The 26,414-nt window shown below is 38.9% G+C and overlaps 1 protein-coding gene across 1 annotated transcript in view; it reads left to right on the forward strand.

The window, feature by feature from the left end:
- The window catches only part of SASH1 (SAM and SH3 domain containing 1), a 223,751-nt gene extending 197,564 nt beyond the window's left edge, over window positions 1–26,187 (forward strand). The window contains 16 exon segments of the mRNA XM_032216012.1: window positions 1,735–1,864; window positions 2,868–3,030; window positions 4,055–4,095; window positions 4,098–4,163; window positions 4,166–4,269; window positions 16,840–16,924; window positions 16,927–16,989; window positions 17,722–17,738; window positions 17,740–17,836; window positions 19,093–19,284; window positions 19,690–19,938; window positions 19,941–20,173; window positions 21,741–21,842; window positions 21,844–21,873; window positions 23,100–23,148; window positions 23,151–26,187. Coding sequence (XP_032071903.1) covers window positions 1,735–1,864; window positions 2,868–3,030; window positions 4,055–4,095; window positions 4,098–4,163; window positions 4,166–4,269; window positions 16,840–16,924; window positions 16,927–16,989; window positions 17,722–17,738; window positions 17,740–17,836; window positions 19,093–19,284; window positions 19,690–19,938; window positions 19,941–20,173; window positions 21,741–21,842; window positions 21,844–21,873; window positions 23,100–23,148; window positions 23,151–23,350 — 1,821 coding nt within the window. The 3' untranslated portion in view covers window positions 23,351–26,187.
- The last annotated feature ends 227 nt before the right edge of the window (window positions 26,188–26,414 follow it).

Here is a 26,414-nt window from a genome sequence, read left to right on the forward strand (position 1 = left end):
GCCTATATATAGATAGAAAACAACGAAGTCCCTGTTCTTCCCCAGAGCTTTGGCTTTGTAGACGATCTTACAATTTCAGAATTGGGAAAGAAGCAATACTATAACAACACTGGTTTTATGGCTCAGTCCAACGATTTGACTTCTGTAGGGTTCCAATGACCAATGAGTCTCTAGTAAGAATGTACAAATAGGTCTGCCAATTAATGGAGCAAAATTATTTAAAATATAAGAAAGATAGATTTTTGGAAAAACAGAAGTCACTTTGTAACTAAAGGTTGTGGATTTGGTTTTCTCTGGAGAGTTTCTTGATTTGTGGGAAGATATTTCCTGATGACTCTGCAGTACACAAATAATAGGCTTCATCAGATGGTTTGTGATTGCATGTAAGTGGAATAGCCAGCAATTCTGATATCAGCAGGTTTCTTTAATTCTTTGCTGCGGGTATTCTAGAATAGTTTACAACATTATTGTTAACACCTTCTCCCCACATCCATACACTAAGTACTCTTCTAAGTGAAGATTGGTTCAGAAATTACTGTTCACATTCTTTTGGATCTATTTTGGTATCTAAATGAATAAATGAAGATGGAAAATGCACATTATTTTCCATGTAAAGGATTTTTGACTGGTTTAGCATTTTCAAAACCAAATGCGGTACTAGACTAGTAGATGCATTCATTCATCCATGCATATTTGGTTATTTGCTCCAAATAATTCTTTCTTTACTTCATCAACCATTACTTATAACTAAGTTAACATTATATTACCCATTGTATAACATGGTAGCATTGTTAGAAAATGTAAATGAAATGCCTGATTCCAGGGTTTATAAGGCAGGACAGTTCTAGAAAATGTAATGCAACTGCATAACAAAGAAATAGATGCCAGATTCAGTTTAAGTTTAATTAATGCATGGTTTGATTAGGAATCAGTTAAAAATTGCTTTTGCATTTATATATTTTACCTACATTTGTAAAGAATATATGTAAAGCAATAAGACTTACTTGAAAGTAAATCTGCATAGCATTATATTGGGTAACATAAAATAGTATGTAAGGAAAACATACTCCAACTCTTATTAGTTATATCTTAAGAATAGAATTTTAAACGAGTTCAAATTCTATTATAAACATTTGTTTCATACTAAAAAAAATCAGAACGTATAAAATACATTAAATGAAATATTCTCCAAAGGACTGAAAATAGTCTTGGACTAGCAAACACTTCAGATTTGAAAGAAAAATCTAGATTAAATCCTAGATCTCTCTCTATCTTAAACAATAGATTAGACAACACACTTAGAAATGTGGGAATCTCAAGCGCAAAATAGAACACAATTCTGAATTGTTCACATTGCTGAACACATTGACTTGTTATCACAAGATAACTTTGTATAGATATGCAAAACCTGTGTTGCAAATTAGGAAGAGGTTTCCTTCAGCTATAGGAAAATACCTGGGTTTAGGTTCTCTTCAGTCACTGTTTTCTGTTGTGAACCTTATCCTGATATTCTCATGATTCAGGAACACTGCTGTCTTGTCATTTACTGTTTCTTTTAGCTTACAAGGGGTAAAAAAAAAGGAAATGATAGATAATTGCTGCTTTTTGCATCATAGTTGACGCCAGATTCATAGCAATGAATTCTACTAGGGATACAGCACAATTTTAAAACCACACAAACCATATTTGAGTACATGGGAAATTTAATATCAATGATAGGTTTTTGTCTTTCAGGAACCCAATCTGGATGTAAGGCCAGAGTCTCTTCAGGCACCACAGCCAGATACTTTGGATAAACCAAAGTTGAAAGCTGGTGGTTCAGTAGAAAGTTTGCGGAGTTCCCTCAGTGGCCAAAGCTCCATGAGTAAGTAATGTATATAAAGTCAGCTATGCTCAATTTAGATGTAAAAATCTCAACCTAAGGAAACATTGCCTAGATAAGATGCTATACTTTATTCATATTCGCTGCCTTCATCCATTCTTCTTTGCCCCATGCTTACCTGCATCTATTGTGGGGATGAATTATTTCAAGTTTTTTTTAAGTAGTTTCCCATTGCCTCCTTCCTAGGGCTGAGGGAAAGTGATTGGCCCAAGGTTACCCAGCTGGCTTTCTGCTTAAGAGGGGATTAGAACTCATTGTCTCCCATCTTTTAGCCTAGTGCCTTTAGCACTGAACCAAATTGACTGTCTGTTAATCGTCTTAAGTAGAGAGAAAAGAAGATATCTTTTGCAAGCTGAATCTGAACCTTCAAATCTGAACTGAACTTGAGCCAAGCATCTTAGATAGTAGGGATTATTATCAAAGGAGTTTTTGTGGCTCTTCATATAGGAAGTAGTAGAGGGCTCAGTGAAGACTAAGTTGCATTAAGGCTTGGGAAGAAGCAAAAGTTGTGCTAAGGCAAGAGCAGCATGCCACGTAGATTTGTAAACCACCCAGAGTCACTTAGGTGAGATAGGTGATGTAGAAATTTGATAAATAAATAAATTTAAACAAACAAATACATAAATATCTGGGGAGCTAATCAGATTGGTATCAGATCAGATGGTAAAAATGCCATTAAAGAAGCAGGAGGGCTATAGGATCTATTGTAATCATACCTAGAATGGTGGTGTTATACTAGTGTCAGAGGAATATTCCTGACATCTTAAGGCAGAGCTGTCAAACTCACAGCCTGCGGGCTGGATGCGTCACACCCTGGCTACACCATGCCCAGTTTAGCAAAGGGGGGGAAAGTCCCAATACATCACATAATGCCGATGTGACGATGTGAGTTTGACACCCCTGTCTTAGGGTATAACACATGTTTGGATCTGCTTGTTGTCTTTTGCAATTCCTTTGCTTTTGCCTTTTTTTTCTGTACAAATAGGTGGGCAGACGGTAAGCACAACTGACTCTTCAACCAGCAATAGAGAGAGCGTCAAGTCTGAAGATGGTGATGAGGAGGAGCTTGCGTACCGAGGGCCTTTCTGTGGTCGTGCCAGGGTTCACACTGACTTTACCCCCAGCCCTTATGATACGGATTCCTTAAACTTAAGGTACTTTTTATGAACTAACCAACAAATTTGAATTAAGGGATATTGCTTACAAAGGTACTGAATGTTTTCCAAATGTTCCATAGTTGGACCTATGATTTCGTAGAAAGGGCTACCTATCCAAACCTCCTTGATGCACTAGTTTCTCATTTTTACAAATGTTGAACAATAGCTTTAAAATCATTAACTGACTATTTTTAAAATGGTTAAGGAAACTACTTTGTTGTAATGTAACATTTGTCTATGGATTTCTTTCTTCACATGGTTTTATATGGCTGCCCATCTGCCTAATAAAACCCTTGAGTGGTTAATGAAAATTTAAAAATATAGAATAAATATAATATAACAGTACACATCTAGAACTACAACACAAGGTGGCCACCATACACCAACACTGTGGGTTCAATTACTCTCTTGACTACCACCATCACCCCCAATGTTCAAGAAATAGCCAGGTCTTCAGTGCTTTCTTAAAGGTGGGCAATGTCAGGTTTAAGCAAACCTTGGCTGGTATGGTGTTCCAGAGTACAGGTGCAACTACGGAAAAGCCACATATGCTGGATCCGATTAGATGCAATCCCTGACTGATGGGCCCTTGAACATATCCATCCCACCTGACATAATGGGACATGTTCAAACAATACGAGTAAGGCAGTATCTCAAATACATTCATAGTTTTCTCCCCACCCACACTTTTTTTCTGGATAATTGATTATATGACACTTCATTCAAATTGGAAAAGTCATCCCAAGTAGCCAATAGTGACAGGTGATTTTTTTTGTTCCATTTATACCTTTGACCAAAAATAATTTTGATACAAATTGGTCCCATGTAAATACCTAGCCATGCCGATGATAATTTTTTTAAAATCTATATACAGGTATGTTTTTTTTTAAAAGAGAGATGTTGTATGATCAGAATTAAAATGGTGCAGAATTAAAAAGTGAAGTCTTTTTATGTAAAGAAAAAAATTGAGTCTTCCTTTATTTGCCTAGTTTCATATTTGTATTTTCTTTTCTCCACTACAGAAAGGTGATATTATTGATATAATTAGCAAGCCTCCATGGGTACCTGGATGGGTCTTCTGAACAATAAAGTTGGTACTTTCAAATTCATCTACGTGGATGTGTTAATGAAGAGGAAGAAAAGCCTAAAAGGCCCACAAGGAGGCGCCAAAAAGGAAGATTACAGCAACCCAAATCTGTTGAGGATCTCCTTGATCGCATCAATTTAAAGGTCAATTTCCATTTTCCTCCTATTTTGTGGATCTTATAAGAAAGGCTTGTTGGCTCTCTATGTAAGCAATGATGCTTATCATTCAGTAGTTATCAGCTTCAGGTACATGACAAGGGATTATCCTTTGGAATTGTTGGAATTTTGGCTCAAAATATCCAGAGGAAATTTACTCACTCATACGTGTGAGCATTGCAGAATCCGATATAACAAGCAAGAAGTTAAAGTTAAACTTAATTATCTGCAAATCATCTGCATTTCAAATATTCTTTCTGCTTTCAAAATGTGAGAGAAGTTAGAAATATTTCATTCAGAGCAACAAAATGTAGAATTTCTACAGTCCCTTGAATAGAAGTTAAGTCTAAAGTTCCTTTATTTATGCAAGTGGGGTAATATATTTGTTTGTTTATCATTTAATGTCAGGCTCCTCTCACCAAAACCACTCTGGGTGGCACACAACAATCATGTTCTAATTTGAATTGCCTTCTCATTGCTGAATGTAATTCACAGAGGAATGTGAAAATAGATTAAAAATCTGAAGTGATAGAAATGGGATCTATGTTTATCTTTAGGCAATGCTTCTTTGTCAACATTTATATTTTTGGGTTTAAAAATAAATTTTCTAATAAAATTAGTATAACATATGTGACTTTAGTCTCCTAGTCTGTTTTACCTTAGTGGATGTTACACCATGAAATATGGTTGTTTGATTCTCTCCCCCCCCCCCCCCAAAAAAAAGGAAAACGCTTTCTTGTAAATTAGATCTCAGAATCTGCTTTTATGAAATTAATATATTGTTTCTAAATCCTGGGATGATTTTAAAAAAGGTTTGGACCTTTTTTCTCTGTAACAACCTTTTAGTGATATAACCCCCCCTTTCCGCCCCTTGGTCTAACATTTTGAATGTATTTAATCTTTCACCATTCAGCTTAGATTTCAGGATAGCCTCTTGCTATCTCACTTGACTTCTCAAATTGTTCCAGTTAATCTGAATGATTCTTAACATATAATGCTTTCCCATGAATATTTTACTTAAAGTAATGTCTGGTCAACACAATAGAACTATTAGTTTTGCTGCTGCTTCCCCCAAACTGCATTTCCCTTTTTTGGAGTCACATCATATTTCTGACTCGATTTCCCAGTTTGCAGTCAACTACTACTGCCTATTTTGAGCTTCAATTTCCATTACATAAAATCCTACTTGCTTCTGAGTTCAGTAAAATCTACATGTTGGACTATAAATTATCTAGAAATTCCCTTGAACTCTAGTAAGTTTTCCCCCTTTGTGTTCTACTATTTTCACTTCTACTAAGGACTTCTGCATTAGTTAGTATCCAAGATCAAAGACAGATTATCTTCTTATACCCTTCTTTGATATTTATTGATTTAATTAGATTTATTGTCTGCCCATTGAACTCTAACAAAATTCTTGGGAAAAGATCCTAAAAGAGCTATCTTTGACACAATTGTCTCCCAACACTTATTAAAGTAGTTTAAACCTCCCAATACTATGACTTCATGTCTCTTTCAAAGATGGTATCTATCCTCACAGTTAGGAAGGTAATGGTATTTTATTTATGTTATATTTTTACTCACATGATCTCAACATGAACATGTTTAACTCCTCTTCTATTGCTTTTGTTCCTTTGAACAAATTGTATTGTTGTATATGGTACCTGTCATGGAAGTCAACTCACCCAGTCTACATTATACGTATTAAATCAGATTTGCCTTCCTGTACCAAAGGTTCAAATGATCTTCTTTATTTCCTATCTTCTCATCATAATTTAGAGTGGTTTAATATCCATGTGAAAAGTATTCCTCTTTCTTTTCAGCGTGCAGAAAACTTGTTCTGAAGCTTTACTTAAGGGTTTTACTTGTCAACTCCCAGTGGATTTGGTTTTAAAGCTCTCCCCAATAAGGTTCAATGTATTTCAGCCAAATTGCAATCCTTTTCTTACCAAACCTTGAGGTGCAACATTATTTCATGCCAGCAGTTGATTTTCAGAGAATGCAATCATAGCCTAGAAATTATTTGAATAGTGGTGATCCATTTCCAGTATTCTTGTTTTCCTCCTCAGTCCCCCTCATTACCTAACATTAAAATATCGATTCCAGATAATTAAGCCTGGATTCAACTCTTATGGATTTTATTTAATAAACATTTTTTAATTTATTTGCTTCATGCTTATATCAGATGGAGTTTACAAACTTATTTCTTTTTATCATTTTCCTGCTCTGCTATTAAAGTGGAGTAACTTTTTAAAAGCAAGCTGATTTTAGATGATTGGATTCTCAATTCCACAGCAGGAATAATGTGCCCAATTTAGTGGATAATACTGCCTGTGGTTAAATCTCTACAGATGTTCCATGATCACATATTGTGTTTTCTGAGTATATAGTATCCTTGTTATTTTATATTGTCAATAATTCCATTTGTTTTCTCTCCTAAATGCTTGATAAGCTATTTGTCACAGCTTTGTTTACAGAATTATTTATTGATGCATAGTTTTTAATTTACTTTTCTAGAAAGATTTATTATATCTCCTTTGCTTTTGTTTTGTTTAAGATCTGTTGACGTTAAGACTCTGAAAGAGCCAGGAATAAATTATAGCTATTCAATGAATAATTCCGTCTGCTCAGCAAGGGAAGGATAGATGGACTCGGTCTCAGATTTTTTCTATAATCAAGTGTGGCTCTTCCAAACATCATTAAAATGTATCATAGCTAAAAGTTTGACTGTAAAAAAAAGGCAGACAAATCATTAAACAAAACAAAGGTTACAGGAGAGTGAAAGCAAGAATTCCGAAGATATTAAAACATTATAGCCATTGGGAAGGCTGCAAGGATCAAATGTCTAAGGAAAGAGATGGTAGGCCTTTTGACAAAAGAATTCCAACATCAATGAGACAATAATCCAACTGTGGAGCAGTGAAGAAAGCAAACTTTTGAGAAGCTGTTACCTGTCTCCCCAAAGCCCTCTTACATTTTTTTTATTGCCAGTAAAGCTTCTTGAAAGAAGAGAGCAATTGCTAACAGCTGGGCTTCTGGCAGGAAAGATGTTTTTTTTATTACAGCAGCTGTCTAAAATAAATCCATAGTCTCCATTCGAGCTATAATATGGCAAGCATCTCACTCTAGAGGTATCTCAGCAATCTTGTCCTAACTAAACACACTCAGGTGAACCATGCCAGGCTACCATCATTTTTCTGTCCTCATTATCATCCTTGAAAGGTAATTTCTTCATAAAAGATAGAACTACTCTTCGTATGCAACAAAGTCTCTTCATTTCGTCTTGTAGATTTTATTCAGTCAAAATTAGTCAAAAAATGAGGAGGAATGCAAAGATTTTTTTATATTTCAAAATAAATAGGAGCACATTATGCATGAGGTTTTATAAAAGATATGCTGTATTCTTTTTGACCTTGACTGAACTAGGTTTTTCCAAACTTTCATTGTTTTTTTAGAAAAATCAGACTAGTTGCAGCCATCTTTGCCTACAGTATTTGCATGTAACTAAAGCCTGTGTGATGATGCCTGCTTCCAATGAAGAAAGGTTAATGTATTTGTGGTCAAGTTGATGTGACTCTTAGCAATCACATAAAGGTAGTCCTCAGCCTAGGCCAGTCTCTTAGCAACCATTTATGTCACACTCTGGAAAAGTTACTTATGGCCCAGATTCAATGTTCCAATGGACACCATCCCCGAAGTCACATAAACACATTTTAGTGCTCAATAACTGCCACCATTTATGGCAACGTTCTGTGGTTGCATGACCATCATTTACTATGTTTTTGCCTGAAACCAATATTTACTTCTGATTTCTAGCAGGAAAGCTGAATGACCGTTGGCTTACCTGAACGGTCATTCTCTGGGCACTGCAGGAGAGTCCAAGCATGGGTTTAAATTCAGTCTATTTGGCCCAACGACTGAGTTAATTTCTTAGCCATGCCTCCTCTCCTCATTGAGGATCAGTTCAAAAACTGAGGTGTTGGTCTGTAACGGACGTGTGCATGATGTGTCTTCCAGTTATGTTCAAGTGTCTTTGCTCCATACCGCTGAAGTGATCCCGAAGAAATGGAGTAAACCCCGGGCGGGGTTGGACTCTCCCGCAGCGCCCAGAGAACGACCGTTCAGGTAAGCCAACAATCATTCTCCTGTGCACTGCTTGGAGAATTCAAGCATGGGACATAACTAAGCTATGCAGTCCCAGGGAGGGAAACCGAAACATCCAAGATGCATGGAGTCGCTACCACCTCCCAAAGGTGGCCTCGGCTGCGGCGTAGGAGTCAATGTGATAGTATTTAATGAATAAGGTTGGAGAAGTCCATGTGGCTGCCTGACATATTTTCTCCAAGGGAGCCTGCGTCGCCCACACGGCCATGGTGGCAGCACTCCTTGTAGAGTGTTCCGTTACTCTAGGTGGTACTGCTTTGCCCTATTGTAGGTAGGCCAACTTAATACAAGCCCTCAGCCAGCGACCGATAGTAGAAGGAGAAACCTTCCGTCCCATTGACCCTGGCTGAAAGGAGATGAAAAGTGATTCGGATCAGCGAAAACCCTCCATCCTTTTGATGTACCTGCGGACCGTCCGCCGAAACATCTAGCTTGTGCCAGGTGTGCTCTTTGGGATACAGAGGATGAGGGCAGAAGTTAGGGAGCACTACTTCTTGAGTCCTGTGAAACAGATGAGTTCACTTTCGGCAGAAAGGCCGGATCTAACCGGATAATGATATGGTCAGCATGAAATATACACAAGTCCTCATGAACCGAGAGAGCTGCCAGCTCCGACACCCTCCTGGCCGATGTAATGGCTATGAGGAAAACAGTTTTCAAGGTCAGATGCCGAAGACCAATGGACTGGATCGGCTCAATGGAGTTTGGATGAGAGCTCTGAGAACAAGGGGAAGGTCCCATGTGGGAAACCTATGAACAGTAGGTGGATGTAAGTGGAAGCCCCTTTTAGGAAGCTTTTCACCTGAGGATGCTGCCCCAAGGACACTGAAGAATGTCTAGTTAAGATGGTGGACAGGGCAGCAACTTGACGGCGAAGGGTGTTGAGTGCCAAACCCTTGTCCAACCCCTCCTGCAAAAATTCAAGCAGCTGTGTACTGTAGCTGAAACTGCGATGATGTCGTGGGACCAGCACAGGAATCGAAGGCGGCCCAGGTGGCGTCATAAATGCGAGTTGTGGAAGGACGACGCGATGCCTGTATGGTGCGAATGATTTTGTCAGACAGGTGGTCTTTCCTCAGAAGTTCCCCCTCAAGGACCAGACGGCCAACTAGAGCCAACTGGGATCCAGATGTACTATGGCCCCCTGGCTGAGGGAAAGCATCTCCTGAGGTATCCTCCATGCCCTGCAAGTGGAGAGACTGACAAAGTCTGCATACCAGGATCTCCTGGGCCAATGAGGTGCGATGAGAAGAACCACTGGTTCTTCTGCCAGAATCTTCTGGATCACCTGTAGACTGAGCAGCAGTGGCGGGAAGGCGTACATGAGGCCTCTTGGCCAACGGCAAGCACAAAGCATCGGTCTCTTCCGCTTGAGGAGTGGCGTACCTTGAGAAGAACCTCAGGAATTGAGAGTTGGCCAGACTGGAGAACAGATCGATCACCGAAAGCCCAAACCTGAGCATGATCTGGTGGAAGGTGGTCAGATGAAGACGCCATTCCGTGTTGACAATGGTTGTCTGGCTCAGCCAGTCCGCCCTCACATTGTCCACTCCCGAGATGTGGTCTTCTCGTAGGGAGGTCAGATGGCCCACCTCCCCAGCATCTCTGCTTCTGCCAAAAGGGTCCTGGACCTGGTGCCCCCCTGGCGGTTATGTGGGCCGTTGCAATGTTGTCTGTAAGTAACAACACATGAATTGAGTAGTACCCCTTCTTTTCTTGCTCTATGGGGACTGTGCATTTATCTGTAGGAGATGTTGAATCTCTGCCTGCATGCATTCCCTCTTGGGAAGAGATGTGAGGATGGGACACCGGACAAAGGTCCTCAGGGAAAGGGAAACTCCAGGGTTAAGCTCTGCCTGACCCGTGTTGAGGACCCACGCGTCCGTGGAGATCAACTCCAACGGGCAATGTATAGTTGGAGATGGCCGCCTATGGGAGGATCCCATTGGTGGTCACTTGGACCTGCAATAGGTGCCTGGAGAAGGGGGACCTTGTAACTGATCCCCTGAGACAGGCTTCTGGATAGTCTTGGCAGAAATGGCTTTGGAGGCCTGGATCTTCTTTCGAATACCAACCTCTATGCCGCTCTCAATGGCCTGTCAATGGCCCTTTGCATCGGAGAGGACAGGTTGGGGTCCTGATCCTCAGGGGATCTTGATGTTTCCGGCCCCTCCCTGCCAGCCTGTCTAGAGAGAACTGGGTTCTCCTCAAGAGTAGAGCAGCCAAAAGGGCATATTTCTTCCTGGATGGAGGAAGACTTGGATACCCCAGGGAAGCTGCAGGTGTAGGGGTTTGAAATTCCTCCTCCATAACTGGGGGAGAATTACACTCCCTTAGAGAATCCTGGGGAAAAACCTCTTGAGACTGGGGCATGGGACTGGGATCCCTAGATGGCTGCCCAGGTGAAATGGACAGTCTTCTGGCCCTTTCTAGAGTCCTATGCCTGCAGGCCTCAGCCTTGGATAAGGCCTTGCCACCTCTGGGGTTAGGGGTCCCATTCCCTTTAGTGGCCTTGATCTCCTTTTCCACCTCAGGTGGATCTGGCCTACTGCATTTCGATGAGGGTTCTGGATTGTCCTCTGCCGCCCTCTTGCTTCTTTCAGCATGATGTCTTCACCTGTAGTCTTCAAGGCTGCAAAAGCAGTAGGCCTGGCACAGGCGCGAGTTGATAGAAGCTGCGCACCATGCAGAAATGTCCTGCAGACGGGAGTAACGGGAGTATGACCCGTGGGCCAAAGCTCTCCCACACCGTTCGCTGTAGGTCTTCTTGGGGGAGGAAGCCTTGCCGGCACCCCGAACGAAGACTAAAAACTCCCCCTCGGCTAACTGCTTGCTGAGAGTGAAAGCGCAGTAGCTGCAATGGCCAGAGCTCAAAAGTGTGCCAAAACTGCTTCAAAGTGGCTGCCGCGCTTCTTCGGGTGATAAGGGAGCTGCCAGACGCAATCCGGAGCCTCCGCTGAGATCTCCGGGCGATAAACAGTTAAATGATAGCTGTGGGGGGAAGGAAGCCTCCTACTGCCCCCACGCTCGCCAGCCACCGCCAGACAAGCACCCCAACGAACCCTCAACTCCATTAGCAAACAGAGAAGCCAGGAATCTCCCAAGTTCTCTCAGCAGTTTTAATAGGAACCTCGTTTTAAAGCGTAATTTTTCTCCTGACTACAATGATGACAAAAATAAGAAAATCTCTATCTAACTAGGAGAGTCCCAGTCTGTTCACCCAAAAACTGAGCAACTCCCCAAAAACACATCCGAACTGGGCTGGACTGAGTTTTTGAACTGGTCCTCAATGGGTAGAGGAGGCGTGGTTAAGAAATTAACTCAGATTTGGGCGAATAGACTAAATTTAACCCATGCTTGGAGACTCTCCAAGCAGCGCACAGGAGAATAATGGGTTCACTTAACAATCTTGGGCATTTGTTTTACAACTGAGGCATTCAATGAATGACCACAAAAGATAGTAATCAGGTGCAGTTGCATGGTGAGCTGCTTATTAACCATCTTTAATTGCAGGCTCAGTTATAGTTTTAAGCTGAGAACTACCTGTAGATAGATTTTTCTCTGTAGAATTTCATCTCCAACTTGATCCTTCAGATATTCCAATAGTGTACACATCACCACTGTAACTCAGTCCATTTATCTTGCTCCTGGATGTCCTTTTCTTCTCTTTTGAAATCTGTTTCTGACTGCTGGTCTTTCAATTGTTGTTAGTTTATCTTAAAAGGAGAAAGGTATCCGCCACTTCAATATTTTTATTGTCAATTCTAATGCTGGTTGCTGTACTAGTTGCCATTAGCTTGGTCCTTTATTTTAACTTAATTCCATTTTGTCACACTTCTCCTTGATTTTCCCTACTAGACTTTTTTGCATTTTCAGTTATCAGAGTGTCATCAGTATAGCACTCATTGATGGTTTTTTCTGCAAGTTTAAAACCACATTTATTCTTCTTGCCATTGTTAAAACCACCACTCATCTTCATTCAGTATGATAAATAATATAGTAAGTCTATCATTAAGTACTATTTTTTTAAAATGGAAAGGGCTATGGAATAGTAGGCCATTCCTGGAAAAAGTGGTGGGCAACCTGCAATAGTGCTGGGTAGTCTAATGCCAGTGATAAACTTTTTTTTTTTTTAAATATATTTTATTCATTTTCACATTCCATTTTACGAATCACTTATTACGGGTATTTGCTATAAGAAAGAAAAAAAAAAGATAAAAATAAATAAATAAAAAAGAAACACAACTCAGTCATTCACAACCCCACCTGACACTTCCATCCTCCATACACCCCATCTACCCCCCTCCAACTTTCCTTTCCTCCTGTAACACTCCCCTCCTACTTCCTTTCCCCTCAAACCTTCCTTCTCCCTTACTCCCAAAACGCCCTCCTTACATTCCCTTACTCCTTCCTTACTCCTCCCTCTTCTTTCCCTCTACCTCCCTCCTTGGTGTATGCCTTTATTCAAGTGTTGTTAATCTGATAAAAAGTAAAATAAACCAAGGAAAAAAAATATAAAGAAAGAAAAGAAAAAAAAAAAGGAAAAAAAAAAACAAAAAAAAACCCACAAGCCGTATATAAGTGCATTCTTGTTCTTATTGAGACTATGTTAACACCCACCCACCCACCCCCCATAAATCCCCATCCCTAATCCTCCCGCCTTCCCAGGGCCCACACCTGGCACTGCCTTCTATCTAAAGTATCTTGTGTTCGTATGGATTAAAAATAAAAGTAATATATTAAAGGAAAGAAAAACAGAAAAAGAAAGAAAGAAAAAGAAAAAAGAAAAAAGGAAAAAAAAAGAAAAGAACTCTTTGTGTTAAGCTCAGCCCCCATCTTTATCTATGCTTAAATAGGTGTAGTCATTCTATCTATATTTTTTCTCGTCTCTTGCTTCTTTGTTATTACCCCAACCTCCTGTAGACTCTCCCGTTCCTCTTCCTTAACCTTGTATTCAGATAAACATTTATACAAATTTGTATAGGCATCAATATACAGTCTAGCTCAAAAGTAATCCCTACCAGTAAAATTTAAGCAGCGTGGATCATTCCACATATTCAATATACTTTACAGAAGAATATCAAACTTTCCCTTCTAATAGGATTTAAACAGCGTAAATAATCTTTCTTAACCTTATTTTCAAACAGTAATTCAAAATAATCTAACCAAACCTTCCCTTCTTAGTAAAATTTAAGCAGCGTGGATCAAGTATTACTTTACACAAAAATCAGTTTACATTCTATCTTAAGATGATCCCGACTGGCTTTCCCTTCTAATAGGATTTAAACAACGTAATCATTCCGCATGCATTTACCCTCATCCCTTGCTTGTCTGATATTACCACTATCAAATTTATGCAGACATAGTTTAAGATCTAGCTCATAATAATTTCACCAACTTTCCCTTCTAATAAGAATTAAATAGCATGGATCATTCCACATATTCAAATAATACTTTCAACAAGAATCAGTTAACCTTCTGTTTTAAAAAATAATCTCGTCCAGCTTTCCCTTCTAACAGAATTTAAACAACATAATCATTTTGCATCCTTTACATATACATTCAATATCACCCCACCAATACGTAAATCATTCCGCATGCATTTTACCCTCATCCCTTGCTTCTCTAATATTTACCACTATCAAATTTATGCAGACATTAATTTAAAATCTAACTCAAAAATTTCACCAAGCTTTCCCTTCTAATAAAATTAAGTAGCATGGATCATTCCACATATTCAAATAATACTTTCAACAAGAATCAGTTTACCTTCTGTTTTAAAGTAATCCCTTCTAACAGAATTTAAACAACATAAATCATTCCGCATTCATTTTACATATATACAATCAGTATCACCCCACCAATAGTTCCGCTTTTTGCTACCCGAGAGAGGTCGCAAACCCCCATTCAGTCCACAACTTTGGCAAATATTTTAAATGTCTAAATCCTCGATCTCCGCTTTTTCTGCTTCTCCGAGGGAGGAAAGGCTACCCCCTCCATCTTGCAGCCATGTGGTCTGTTGCTTGCCTTCTCCTTCAGCTTGTCTCTCCTCTTTCCAAGTGAATCAGGAAGTCCCCGCCTTCAAAGTCTGTAATAGAAATCTCGAGCCTCCGAAACAGAGTTAAGACGAAGTCTTTGATTCTCAAATGTGACCGTAATGCCGGCTGGGGCCTCCCATCTATATTGAATCTGTTGATTTCTAAGCTCTTTTGTTAAAAATGCATAGTCTCTTCTTGCTCTCACATCTGGAAAGGTATTTCTTGAAGACAATCAAGTCCTGGTCATCAACTCGCAGACTGTTATTATGAAACTTTTGCATAATCGCGTTTCTGGATTCTTTGTGGAAAAATATATATTATGTCCCTCGGGAGCTGTCGGCTGTTCCGCTACCAACGATTTCTGGTGATAGATTTTCCGAATCTGCCAATCAAAGTTAAGTCCCGGGCTTCCCACCGCATGGCTGAAGCGTCAACAAAGGTCTGTTCAGATTCTCTCGCTCCTTTTCGCGGAATCCTCTGACTCTTATTGCGAATGCCTTCTTATTAAAATTTATCATCACGAGCTGTTCTTGAGTGTCTCTAATTTTTTGTTGTAATATTTGAATATTAGTAGTCAAATTAAAATTAGCCTCCTCCAAGCTTTCCAATTTATTCTCTATTTCAGCAGAATAATCTGACAGGGCAGACCCGGCTGCAAACGTATTCGCCTTCATTTGGTCAATTTTAGACTTTAAATCATCATATAGCTCCATACAAATTCCTTAATTTCTTGTTTAAAATCATTAAGCATTGAAAGAAAATTCCTGTGTTAAAATTCTCCAGTAGAGGGCGTAGGAGACAAGGGCTGCGATTCCAGTATAGATTCTTTAGATTCTTTAGGCACATTTGTAGAGAGACGCTTCTGATTTTGACCTGGGTGCCATTATAAATAAACCAATAACAGCGCTTTCGCCCCCCCCTGTTTCCAAAAAAAAACAAAATATTTTGTTAAGGAGCAGTCTGCAGGAAGGTAAAACCGGTTAAGTACATCCCTATCAGTCACCAACGGAGAGAAATCGCCATTTTGAAGTCCGTTTAAACAAAGGAGCCTCTAGACAAATGGTGCTGGTATTTAAAATAGTAATAAAAGCATAAATCTCACAGGAGTGGGACCCGCCCGTATTAATCCTAGCTTCAAACAACTTTGCTTTGTCCTGGGGGAGGGGCTCGCCTGTCTGGGGCTGCAAAAAAGGCAGCTGAGAAGAACTGGCTGGAGATAAAAGCTCCGCTCACGCTGGGTCTAATCTCTGTCCACAGCCAAAAAAAAAAGAGAAAGGCTGTGGATTACGAATAGACCCTCGCACACAGGAGCCTACTCCCTGCCCCTTTCTTAGCCAAAAAGGGGGGTGATATCTATGATCTTATTTAGATATACAGACCAGATCTCTGAGAGGAGCTCGGTTGAGCCCTCCTCGGCAACAGGCTCCGCCCCCCGGCCGCCAGTGATAAACTTGATAACTAAGCAAATTGCATTAATATGAGTCAGAACTTCCAGATAATACTGTGACAAGGGAAATACTAAGACCACTTCTTTGGTACAAATACTTCTGGTTAAGCTTCAATTCAGGAATGGAAAGTGCTGCCTCAGAGAAAGGCAAAATACATATAAAAGCTTTGTTCTTTGTATGCAGCAAGATATATATTTTAAATTGCAAGCACCAGTGTACGGCACAAAATGTTATATTTCTGATAAAGTTAGAACCAAAGAGGAAGGAGTGGACCAGGACATAAGGGGGGGGGGGAGGGTGATAAAGGTGTAGGCTGCAGAATATCACATCAAGGACTCATGATTGAGGGAGGGCATAGATGGAAGAAATATTTGTATTCATGGATACTAGTTGCCATTGGGTTTTTAAAAAAAAATATTACTTCAGAAAGCCAGTAAGTCTGTGACCTGAGTTTATTTCAAGTTGGAATCACACAGTCCTCCATATATCTTGAATGAAGGATTCAAGGAGTTACAGATTAACTTCTTAGTCACTTCACCCCATGTGTATTCTTTCATTAAATGGACTACCTACCAATGTGGCACATCAGTGAGGGGAAAATTTCACATTGGCACTGAAGTGTGTGACAGCTGAGTTGCAAAGGAATTTTTATAGGGAATACAGAATATAAAATCCACTGCAGTCAGAAGAAAGTGGAAATCTGTTCTGCTTGAGAAAGAAATAAAGGAAAGACTATGGATATGTTTACCTGTATTACTGTATATTGTTTTTAAAGCATCTAAAATGGTATGACTCAAATGTTCCTTGTATACTTACAAATCAGTTATAATATGGCAGTCATAATATTCCACCAATTAGAAACAACCTTGTGAAATATATAGCATTGAAAGTAGCATCTCTCTTTGACACAGGAGCACATGCCAACCTTTCTGTTCAATGGCTATGAAGACTTAGATACCTTCAAGCTCCTGGAGGAAGAAGATTTGGATGAGCTCAACTTCGCGATCCAGAGCACCGAGCTGTTCTCTTGACAGCAGTGGAGCTCCTGCAAGAATATGACAGTGAGATAGATCTTCTCCTTTTCCAGTGCCCAGCTAAGGAGCTGTTACCTACTTTGGAGTTTGAAGAGTCTAACTGTGAACCCCAAAGTCTTGAAAATCATGGGCTTGCAGGGAGCTAGAGAGAATATAGAATAATCATATAAATGTTATAAGTAATAAATGTCACTGTGCATTGGGAAATTTACATGGATGTAAGTGCCTCATAACTAGAGAACCTGTAAAGATCACCCAAGAAAAAGCCCTTAGAGCTAAATATATTTCTAGGCTGGAAAAGAATTCCCGGTTGTCCCCATTACCACCTGCAAATATGTTGTGCCTAGTTTTTCAATTTAATTTGCATTGATAGAGTTATGTAGCAGTTGCATGAGCAGAAGCGCCTTATCCATAGGAAGCACAGAGGAGGAGGTATTCCAGCCTCCTGAGGCTTTGCTTCAGGGTGGAAAGATTGAGGAATTCTCTGAAATATTTTTTGAAGACCTTGAATGTTAAATTTCCAAACACGCCCAGCCCGGCTACATTACACAAAACTGCTTAACAATGGTAGCTAACATTTCTTAGTCTTCTCTCTCCTTTCTCACTGGCTTCTGAAGTATTTTAAAGCAAGTATCTGTAGCATTTCTTTTAAAACTTAAGTTGTTTTGTGGGTTGCTTGATATAAAAGAGAAACTGAAAAGAGTTTTCAATCAATGTAAATTCCACTTTCTTAGTTTGCCTTTATTGTTCTTACTCAAGGTAACAGTGATCAGTCGGGGCTCTCAAGAGAAACTCCTCGTAGATGGCCAAGACCTCAGTGGATGTTCTCCCAGGGATTCAGGCTGCTACGAAAGCAGTGAAAACCTGGAGAATGGTAATCTCAACTGTGCTCATTGAATTGCATGGCTAATTCATTAGGCTTCTAAAGGAACACCAGATTCTGTTTCCAGGAACAGTGCTTATAGAATTTCTTTTAGTGGCAATTTGGCACTGCTTTCATTGTCTACAAAACAATTGTTGCAGACCTAATTAGTGGAGACACACTAATTCTGGGGCTTGCACACTTTTCCAAGGTTCTCTGAACAGACTATGTCTCTGCAGTGTCTATAGAGCACTCAATTTTTCAGCTTTGTTTTTGGTAGTTGCTTTTTTAATATTCATGTAGCATAAAGGGACTCCACCCCTTTCCTGCATGAAAGCTGTGTTGAATGAAGTTGCTTCACTAGTACAAAAGCATAACGAGGAAGTGCTTCAGATCAAGATTTAACTCATCTGCTTACAATAGATTGAGAAACTTATTCAGAGGCTGGGGAGAGAGAGACTGTTTTCTAGCAAATGGTTTCTTTACTTGGTATGCACGTGGCATCCTTCATGGCTCAAAGGGTTTGTTGCTGAGCTCCTACTGGAGCCTTTTATGTAGAACTGCAGCATGTCAAGTAGGATGAGAGCACTGACAGCCTGCAAAGTGATAAGCACCTGCTGTGCATATCCCAGTGGATCACAGCTTCTTTCAGCCTTTGTAAATGGAATGCTCTCTTTCTGAAGACAGGCTTCAGCACAAGAAGTGGATGGCATAATATAGAGAGCAAACATTCTAGGTTTACCTAAAATCACGTTGGCGCCTAATATTTGCCAGGGATCTGTTTGAATCAGAACATCACATGAGTATAAAGAAGTGTTAACACGCTTACCATTCAAGGTTACAAGGGGCATTTCATTGATGTATTTCGGGGCTATTTTTGCCATTTCCTCCTTTTACTGCCAAATAATATATTTAATGCACCCTTCATGTAGCTTTAGGAATAATTGAGCAGAAGCTATATCAAGTGCAGGAGACTTGTTTCACTTGCCTGTGCCTCCAGGTCTCTAACTGTGAGGAACCTAAGGATATCATTTCTGTTGAGAAATGTCAAATGAATTTGGGGAAGAAAGATTAACCTGCCCATTTTCAATTGTTCCAATTGTTATTTAAAACTTAAACTAGACAAACTTCATCTGTATGGGTCACATATTCCTCAGAATTTGTTTCTCTACCTATACAACAAGATACCCAGGGGCAAGGAGGAAGCAGATGCCGATTTCTTTCAAAGATCTACTTCTTTTTCTAAACTTTATTTCCTTTTGTTTCAGCTAAAAGACGACAGCCTTGTCTCCTGCCCACAAAAGTAGCCAGTGAATATCATTTTAAGGATTTCCACCGAAACCCACTGGTGAATTTTCCAAATCTACCCTTAAGTAAATCAACGGAAGCTTATCAGAAAGAAAAGAAACCCAGTTCAGCTGTGTGTATCCAGTCTTCAAAACCGTCTCAAGCTGCCAGCAGCTAGGGATCTCAAGAAGAAAGGTAGAAGTTTGCCAGTTGGTGTCTGCCGAAGTGGGGAAGTTTTAGAAAGAGCACCAAATATGCCAATATGGCCAAGATCCCATTCTCTCGGAGACTTCATGGAAAATATTGACACTGCAGTATAAAATCAGTAGATAGTTTACCTCTGGATTCATTAAAACAAACCACTGAGCCTGAAGGCGGTGGGCAGATAATAAAACTATTGATGGCTAATCAAGAAAAGAGGGTTGTTTGATGCCCTTAAGGGAAGAGAAAGGAATTCCACTTGTCAGCACCATGCCTTCTACGAGAATGTTCCCTCAGCAATTTGCCGAGAACTTGTGATGCTCAGACTCTTCTCTGTCCCATGGTAGACCTGGACTCCTTTGAAAAGTTGTAAAAAAAAGCACCCATGATCTTGGGAGGGGCTAATGCTTCGATCTCCAAAGAAAATGTGGAAACTGATCAGAAGGACATGAGTGAAGCAAAAATGCTACCCAAAACATCTTCACAGCCACCGCCAGTCCCTGCGAAAAAAAACAGAGAACGCGTTTCTAATGGACACTGTCATCTCCCCTCAACTCTATCTTGTTCAGATGTACCATCTTTGCCAGCAAAAAAGTTACCCTTCAGGGCTCCTCCAGTTCCCATGAACTGACTGCATGTATAACATTTCCTGATCAGGAACCCAAAACTCCTTCCACCATAAGGCCTCCTTGGTTGTCCGACCTTCCAGAAACAACTAGTGTCCAGCAACATGTGTTAAAACTCGATCCTTCTTCAGTAAGGAAGATATCCTGTAATAGAGGACTGGATCTTGAAATGTTGATAGAAAATAAGCTGCAGTCTGAAGATATTGATCTTACAGAAGAGCCCTATTCTGATAAGGTGCCCGAAAATTAAAATTTTGCTAATGTTCATTCTTTGGAATACCTTTTTAATTCTTTTCACCTTTAGAATGTCTTATATCATACCCCAAATGCATCCGTGTATTTTAGTACTCATAAGTAGATATACTCTATTCCAGGAGTGAGTATAGTAAGCCATTTGGCGGATCCATACACTAGACCAGGGGTAGTCAACCTTTTTATACCAACCACCCACTTTTGTATCTCTGTTAATAGTAAAATTTTCTAACTGCCCACCAGTTCCACAGTAATGGTGATTTATAAAGTAGGGAAGTCAATTAAATTTTAAAAAAGAAAGTGCTTCAATATCGGACAAAACCCATACCAGCCACCATGAAAGCTGGAACGCCCACTGGTGGGAAGTAGGGACCAGGTTGACTACCACTGCACTAGACTAAACAATTTTCACTGTTCTGCTAAAAAGTTTTCATTTTGAATTTTAGTAATTATCAATGTGGGAACTGCTGTATGTCAAAAATGTAACAAGTTGCAAATCCGAACTCTTATGTAGTTTTCATGTAATGAATATAATCTGTATGGCAGCACATAATGGCCCACCAAGAAAAGCCATTATTTATATATAAATATAAATTTAGCCTTTATCAAAGCAACAAATCATATTCACTTGCCTATTATTCGGAACAGACTCAATGAAGCAAAGTTAATGACATCTCTTTTTTTGGTGTCTTCAAATCAGCTTTGACCCCTAGTTACTAAGACAAGTCCCTTTCCTCTGCAAAATTTCATAAGTGTTTTGCCCTCGCCTGCTTCATGAGGCTGAGAAAGAATGATTGTCTGAAGGTCACCCAACTGGTTCTGTGCCTATGGTGGGACTAGAATTCCCCCGTTTATAATTTGATGCCTTAACTACTACACCAAATTGGCTATACAGGGACATCTTAGATCCATCAATCTTAATAATAAAGTTAAGTGCATACTGAAGTCTCCTTTTTAAAGTCTGCTTGCTTTGATTTTGTTTGTGGAGGCCCTTTACAGCAATGTTCTCATCAAGACCAGCATCCCACAATATCATGCCTTTCAAATGTTTTGAATGTAACACTCATAAAACCAGTTTGCATGGAAATTATGAGAAGTACACTTGGAGATAATAGTTTACGGCAGTGATTTTAAGTCTTCTTAAGGAATACCCCAAAGGTGCTTTTCAAAAAGCAACTGTGTTTTCTTGGTTTTTCTTTGAAACCATTTTGCTTTACATCCAAGAAGCATCTTCAATTCTGAAAGATCTGAAAAACCAAGTCCAACTGACTTTTGAAAAACATCTTTGGGACAACCATGACCTGGATGATTGAGAATCTCCACAAACATTCTTAAGATTAATAGATTTACTACCCGGTAAGTTACAGAAAACATAATTACTGGGGGTGGAAAACAAACCATAGATGTGCAAATATATGGAAAAGATAGTCACCAAGTTAAATTCTTATTATTTCTTAAGGAACTATTACTTAATATCAGAAGGAACACTTTTGTCAAATAGAATTTTGCTTATTTCATTATAACTTGAATTTTCATCTGGACATCTGCAGCATGGCCGTTGCGGGATTCCTGAACCTTTGGTGCAAAGATATGCTGAAGATTTAGATCACCCTGAAAAGGATGTTGCTACACACCTGGACCAAGTACGAGTGGAAGCAGCTGAGAAAGCAGCACCGCATGGCTGTAAGTCGGCATTAAATCTCATGAAATCATTGTCTCTACCCCCTCAGTCTGACTGTGGTGCTCCTCGACAAAATAGCCATCACATTGTGTCCGAATGTCCATCAAGAGCTAACACCGGCCCAATGTCTGATTTTTTTCAATCCTTGAATGGCTGGGTGGACTGGATATTAACACTTGAACTACTGTAAGTCCATGTATTTGCCATAGGCTAAATAAAATAAGCATTAAATCCCCTGTGGCAAGTTCAAGGGCCTGCGATAAAAGCAAAGGAAAATGAAGTCCTTTTGATATTTTGCCACTTTGAATTGCAGATTGGGGAAACCTTGAACAGGTTGAATATTTTAAAAAATGCTGCTTATCTTTTCATTTTTTTTAAAAAACCTGCTCATATAAAATTAGCCGATTTTGGCTTTTTGACAGTGGTGACAACCTTCAACCTCTGCAGTACTAGTGAAGGACTGAGAGAAAGTTACTGGCAGCTGTGTCATTTCCTTGATAGATGGTGGAATCTTTGCTTACATGCTACCTATCAGTCTCCTCTACCAGCACTGTGTAACCAGCACAGAAATTGTTCCCAATGTATCTCTGGCATCCTTGCATTTAAAGACTTCTTGATGTTTTCTCTTATTTAACTTGCTGCTTCCGCAGGAACTGTTAGAAGCTGATGGCAAGAAGGAGATAACTATTTAGAATTCCAGATGACTCTTTACTAAGAGTCATGGTAGCGCAGTGGTTAGAATGCACTAATGTAGGTTAATTCTGCTGACTGCCAGCAGTTCAATTCTCACCGGCTCAGGGTTGACTCAGCCTTCCATCCTTCCAAGATCAGTAAAATGAGGACCCAGATTGTTAGGGACAATATACTGACTCTGTAAACTGCTTAGAGAGGGCTGCAAAGCACTATGAAATGGTATATAAGCCTAAGTGTTATTGCTACTATAATTGTACAAGAATTTGGACGCATTATTTAGTTTAAGGAACGCATCACAAAGAACTCTGGAAAAAAATATTCAAAGACCAATTAATTTAGTGCTCTCACTATGCATTTCCCCACAAGAAAAACTGACATATGTTCTCACATTCGCTGACATGAAGATAACATGTATTCAGATTGAATTCAATAATCCCAGCAGCTTCTTTATACATGGAACAGATTGATGTTGCTTTTTCTTCAAATAGAGAAAAGGCCAAACAACAGCTTGAATTGTTTTTTTCTTTTGTTACAGATTCCAAGTGATGGCCTCACTGAAATTTGCCGAAAACCTGTATCACCTGAAATGTCTCTTCCATAACTGATTGGCTAGTTTCTGTTGGCCTCCCAATGTACTCAGTCTCTCTCAGAGCTGCAGGAATCAATGACTTAAGTAAAGTGCCTTCTCTCTCACAAACGTCACTTCATGAGGCTGGCATCACTGAAGAGAAGCATATAAGCAAGCTTTTAGCAGCAGCGAGACTTCTGAATCCAGAGACCATATAACCCATTCTGGAATATAGTATTTTTTTTCTGTTGGAAAACCTATCATTTCTTTTAAAAGCGATTTCATTATTAATTGCCCCAGAAAAAGCTTTGGAACAGGCAAATCTGGTCCTGGAGAAGGCTGAAGTTTCATCCTCTTCATATAAAACTAGTATCAGCGGTCCACAACAGGGAAGTATTTTTATTCAAAGAAAAGGCACAAGCAATAGTTTTCATTTGCTAAGGACTCTTAGTGTTGCTTTTGGCCATACATTCTTGAAAAGTCAACAACAAACATCTTCAGTTTTGGGGGAAAGGGGGTAGCAAATTGTAGATCTCTAGATACTTTGGTTCTATTCAAAGGCTAAAGCATAGCTAACCATTAAGGATTTTAATTCAAATTTATATATCCTATTTGTTGAAATCACAACAAATGTATTAAAGATTAGTTCTGTTTCTATAATAGAGGTTCCTTCTACATCCTTTTCATTTCAGCAATTTATATAAAAAATATATTAATAAAGCTTTCCCAATATAGTTTCCTAGAAGGTCAGAGTTGAGGAACACATAGCTTTTGAATTTCCCCATAAACAGAAGATGAGGCATGGACCAACAGGTGAGGGCCACAGATTTCCATCTGACAGTAGCTAGGCCCAGAGTTCTGAATTTTATACCTTTTAGCTGATCTTCATTGCAACGGACCAACTTTTAAAAGCTCATTTCTTTAGAATAAAAGTCTATTTAGTAGCCAGTTTTAATTTGCCTTAAAATGCTTTTGAGCAGTTTACTTACCAGCCTTCAGATTTACAAGATCTATCATTGTTGCAGTTTTAATTTACCAAAAGCTTATTTTAAAGATTTCCTATATCTCACAACATCTCCTTGTGTAAAGTTGCTGTTTTTGAAATTGCAGACTTTAGTTCTCAGGCTAACAAGATGTTTATAGCTATTAATGTTTGCTGGCATTACTAAAAGGCTGAAAGATATTTTGCCTTTGTATGTACATAGATATATATAAATATGATAAAATGCTTTTCCATGTTAATTGCAGTTTTGTGTATTGTGATGCATTGTCGTTCGGTTTGCTGCAGCTTTGACTTGGTATCCTGACCATATCAATGGGACATGGGTTGTTCCGTCTGCCCCAAAGAAAACCAAACTGGCTGAATAAGCAAAATATCACTCATCATCCAGAGAATCAGAAAAAGAATTCTACTTCAGTGAGATTTTGGGGGTGAAGGGAACTCTCAAGCTATAGTTCCTGTAAGAGTAGCTAACATGTCTGTTATTAGATATTGAAATGATTTACTACAATGGGTTGCTGGAGCAAACTGGTTTTGTTTTTTTTCTTTGTGGTACCATGTTCTTGTTTACTAAAACTATTAAACTATACAATGTAAAATCTCTTCCTTGTTTCTGTGAATATAGATAAATTTTATTTTTGTACATGATCGGGCATATTATATACCAAATAAGTCTGACACTTCGATGTCCAGTAGTACCTACTAACTACTAATTAGCTATAATAATGAAGGCTTTCAGGATAAGTAATGCCCCAATAGTTTGAAGATGTAATGGACTTAGTCTAAGCCTGGGAACATGAAGCCTGATTTCAGATAGTTTCTCATCACCTCTTTGTGCCTCCCATTGCATTACCTCTAAAAAAGAAATTATTTTACAACTTCAAAAAATGCAATATTCAGCTAAGAACATTTCTGCAAAGCATAATTCTGCCTTTCCAAGAACTCTTTCTCACCAGGTATCTTCTCTTATGGACTTTAATGTATCAGGTATTTGTGGTTTTACTAAAAAAAAAATCACTCCAACCTTCACTATTTATTAGAATATTCTGACAAGCACAAGTGATTAAAGATTTCTACTCATTAAAGGAAAAAAAGGTGTGTGGTGAACATTTCTTCTCATGTACAAATTTATTACTTGTTTAATTAAATTAATGGATGACAATATATGCAGAGAGATGTGCTCTGCATGTAGATTGTGTGGTTATAAGCTTGTAAGATTAGCTGGAATTCTCATTTATTTGTAATATACTGTAGAAGTTGATTTTTAAAAAAAAATTATTACCACAAACGGTTTAGATCCAGTGGAAGATGGAAGACAGTCACGGTAATATGTCAGGGTATAAATAATGCCACTAAGGTTTTCACATTTACAGAATTACAGAATGAGAAAAAAAATAAATATTTTATACATCTCAAGAAGTATATTCATTAGGAAGGATACAAATTATTAAACTGAGAACAGAAGTGCACAAATCCAATGCTGGTTCTGTTGATATTGCTATATACTTTTTAAAAATAATTTTAATGTGTTGTTTATTTATTTTTTGTTTCACATACACACAATCATATGCATAGAGATTACATATTATTTATAGTATAACAACTAACGCAACTGCTGACCATTTCCCCGGTATTCATATTGATTCTGAAAAAGTGTTAAATCATTTAGTATTTCCATGTTGCAGAGAAAGTCTAGGTGATATAGAAGAACCCCCTAGGTTAGAAGCTGTTAACATAAGCTAGACTCCTGTATTGGATATTCTACGGACAGGTAGGACCACGTTAATATAATGGAGGATGGTTTTTAACCAGCAGTTAATCAAAGAGGCAGCAATATATGCTTCACGGTCCTCCTGAGAATTATTCTAATTATAAGTTGCCTTTGGGTGCAAGTGGTAATGCTGTAAATAAAGATATCAGAGCACAAACTCCTCATTAATCTTATTTATGCAAACTGTAGTGCAGCAATAAAGGTCAGTTCACCAAGTCATAGCTGTACATATGCATTATATTATTTTTAAGCCACATATTTTGTCCATACTAAACCCCTAAATGCAATTTATTTGGGAATAAAAAAAATAAGTTATGTAACAACTAACAAAAGTTGCACTTTCTGTATATTTAAATAACTTATTTTCTCCCATTTACTGTTCTTGAATAATGTAAGTAGATGTAATATACCAGCATCGATATGTTTCTTGCAATTTGCTTCCATTGCAGAAAGTTGTGTAAAGAGAAAAAAAAACGGGGGGAAAAATCTTACAGGTGTGTAAAGATTACCG

This window comes from Thamnophis elegans, chromosome 4, assembly GCF_009769535.1.
Source record: "Thamnophis elegans isolate rThaEle1 chromosome 4, rThaEle1.pri, whole genome shotgun sequence".
In the NCBI taxonomy this organism is placed as follows: Eukaryota; Metazoa; Chordata; class Lepidosauria; order Squamata; family Colubridae; genus Thamnophis; species Thamnophis elegans.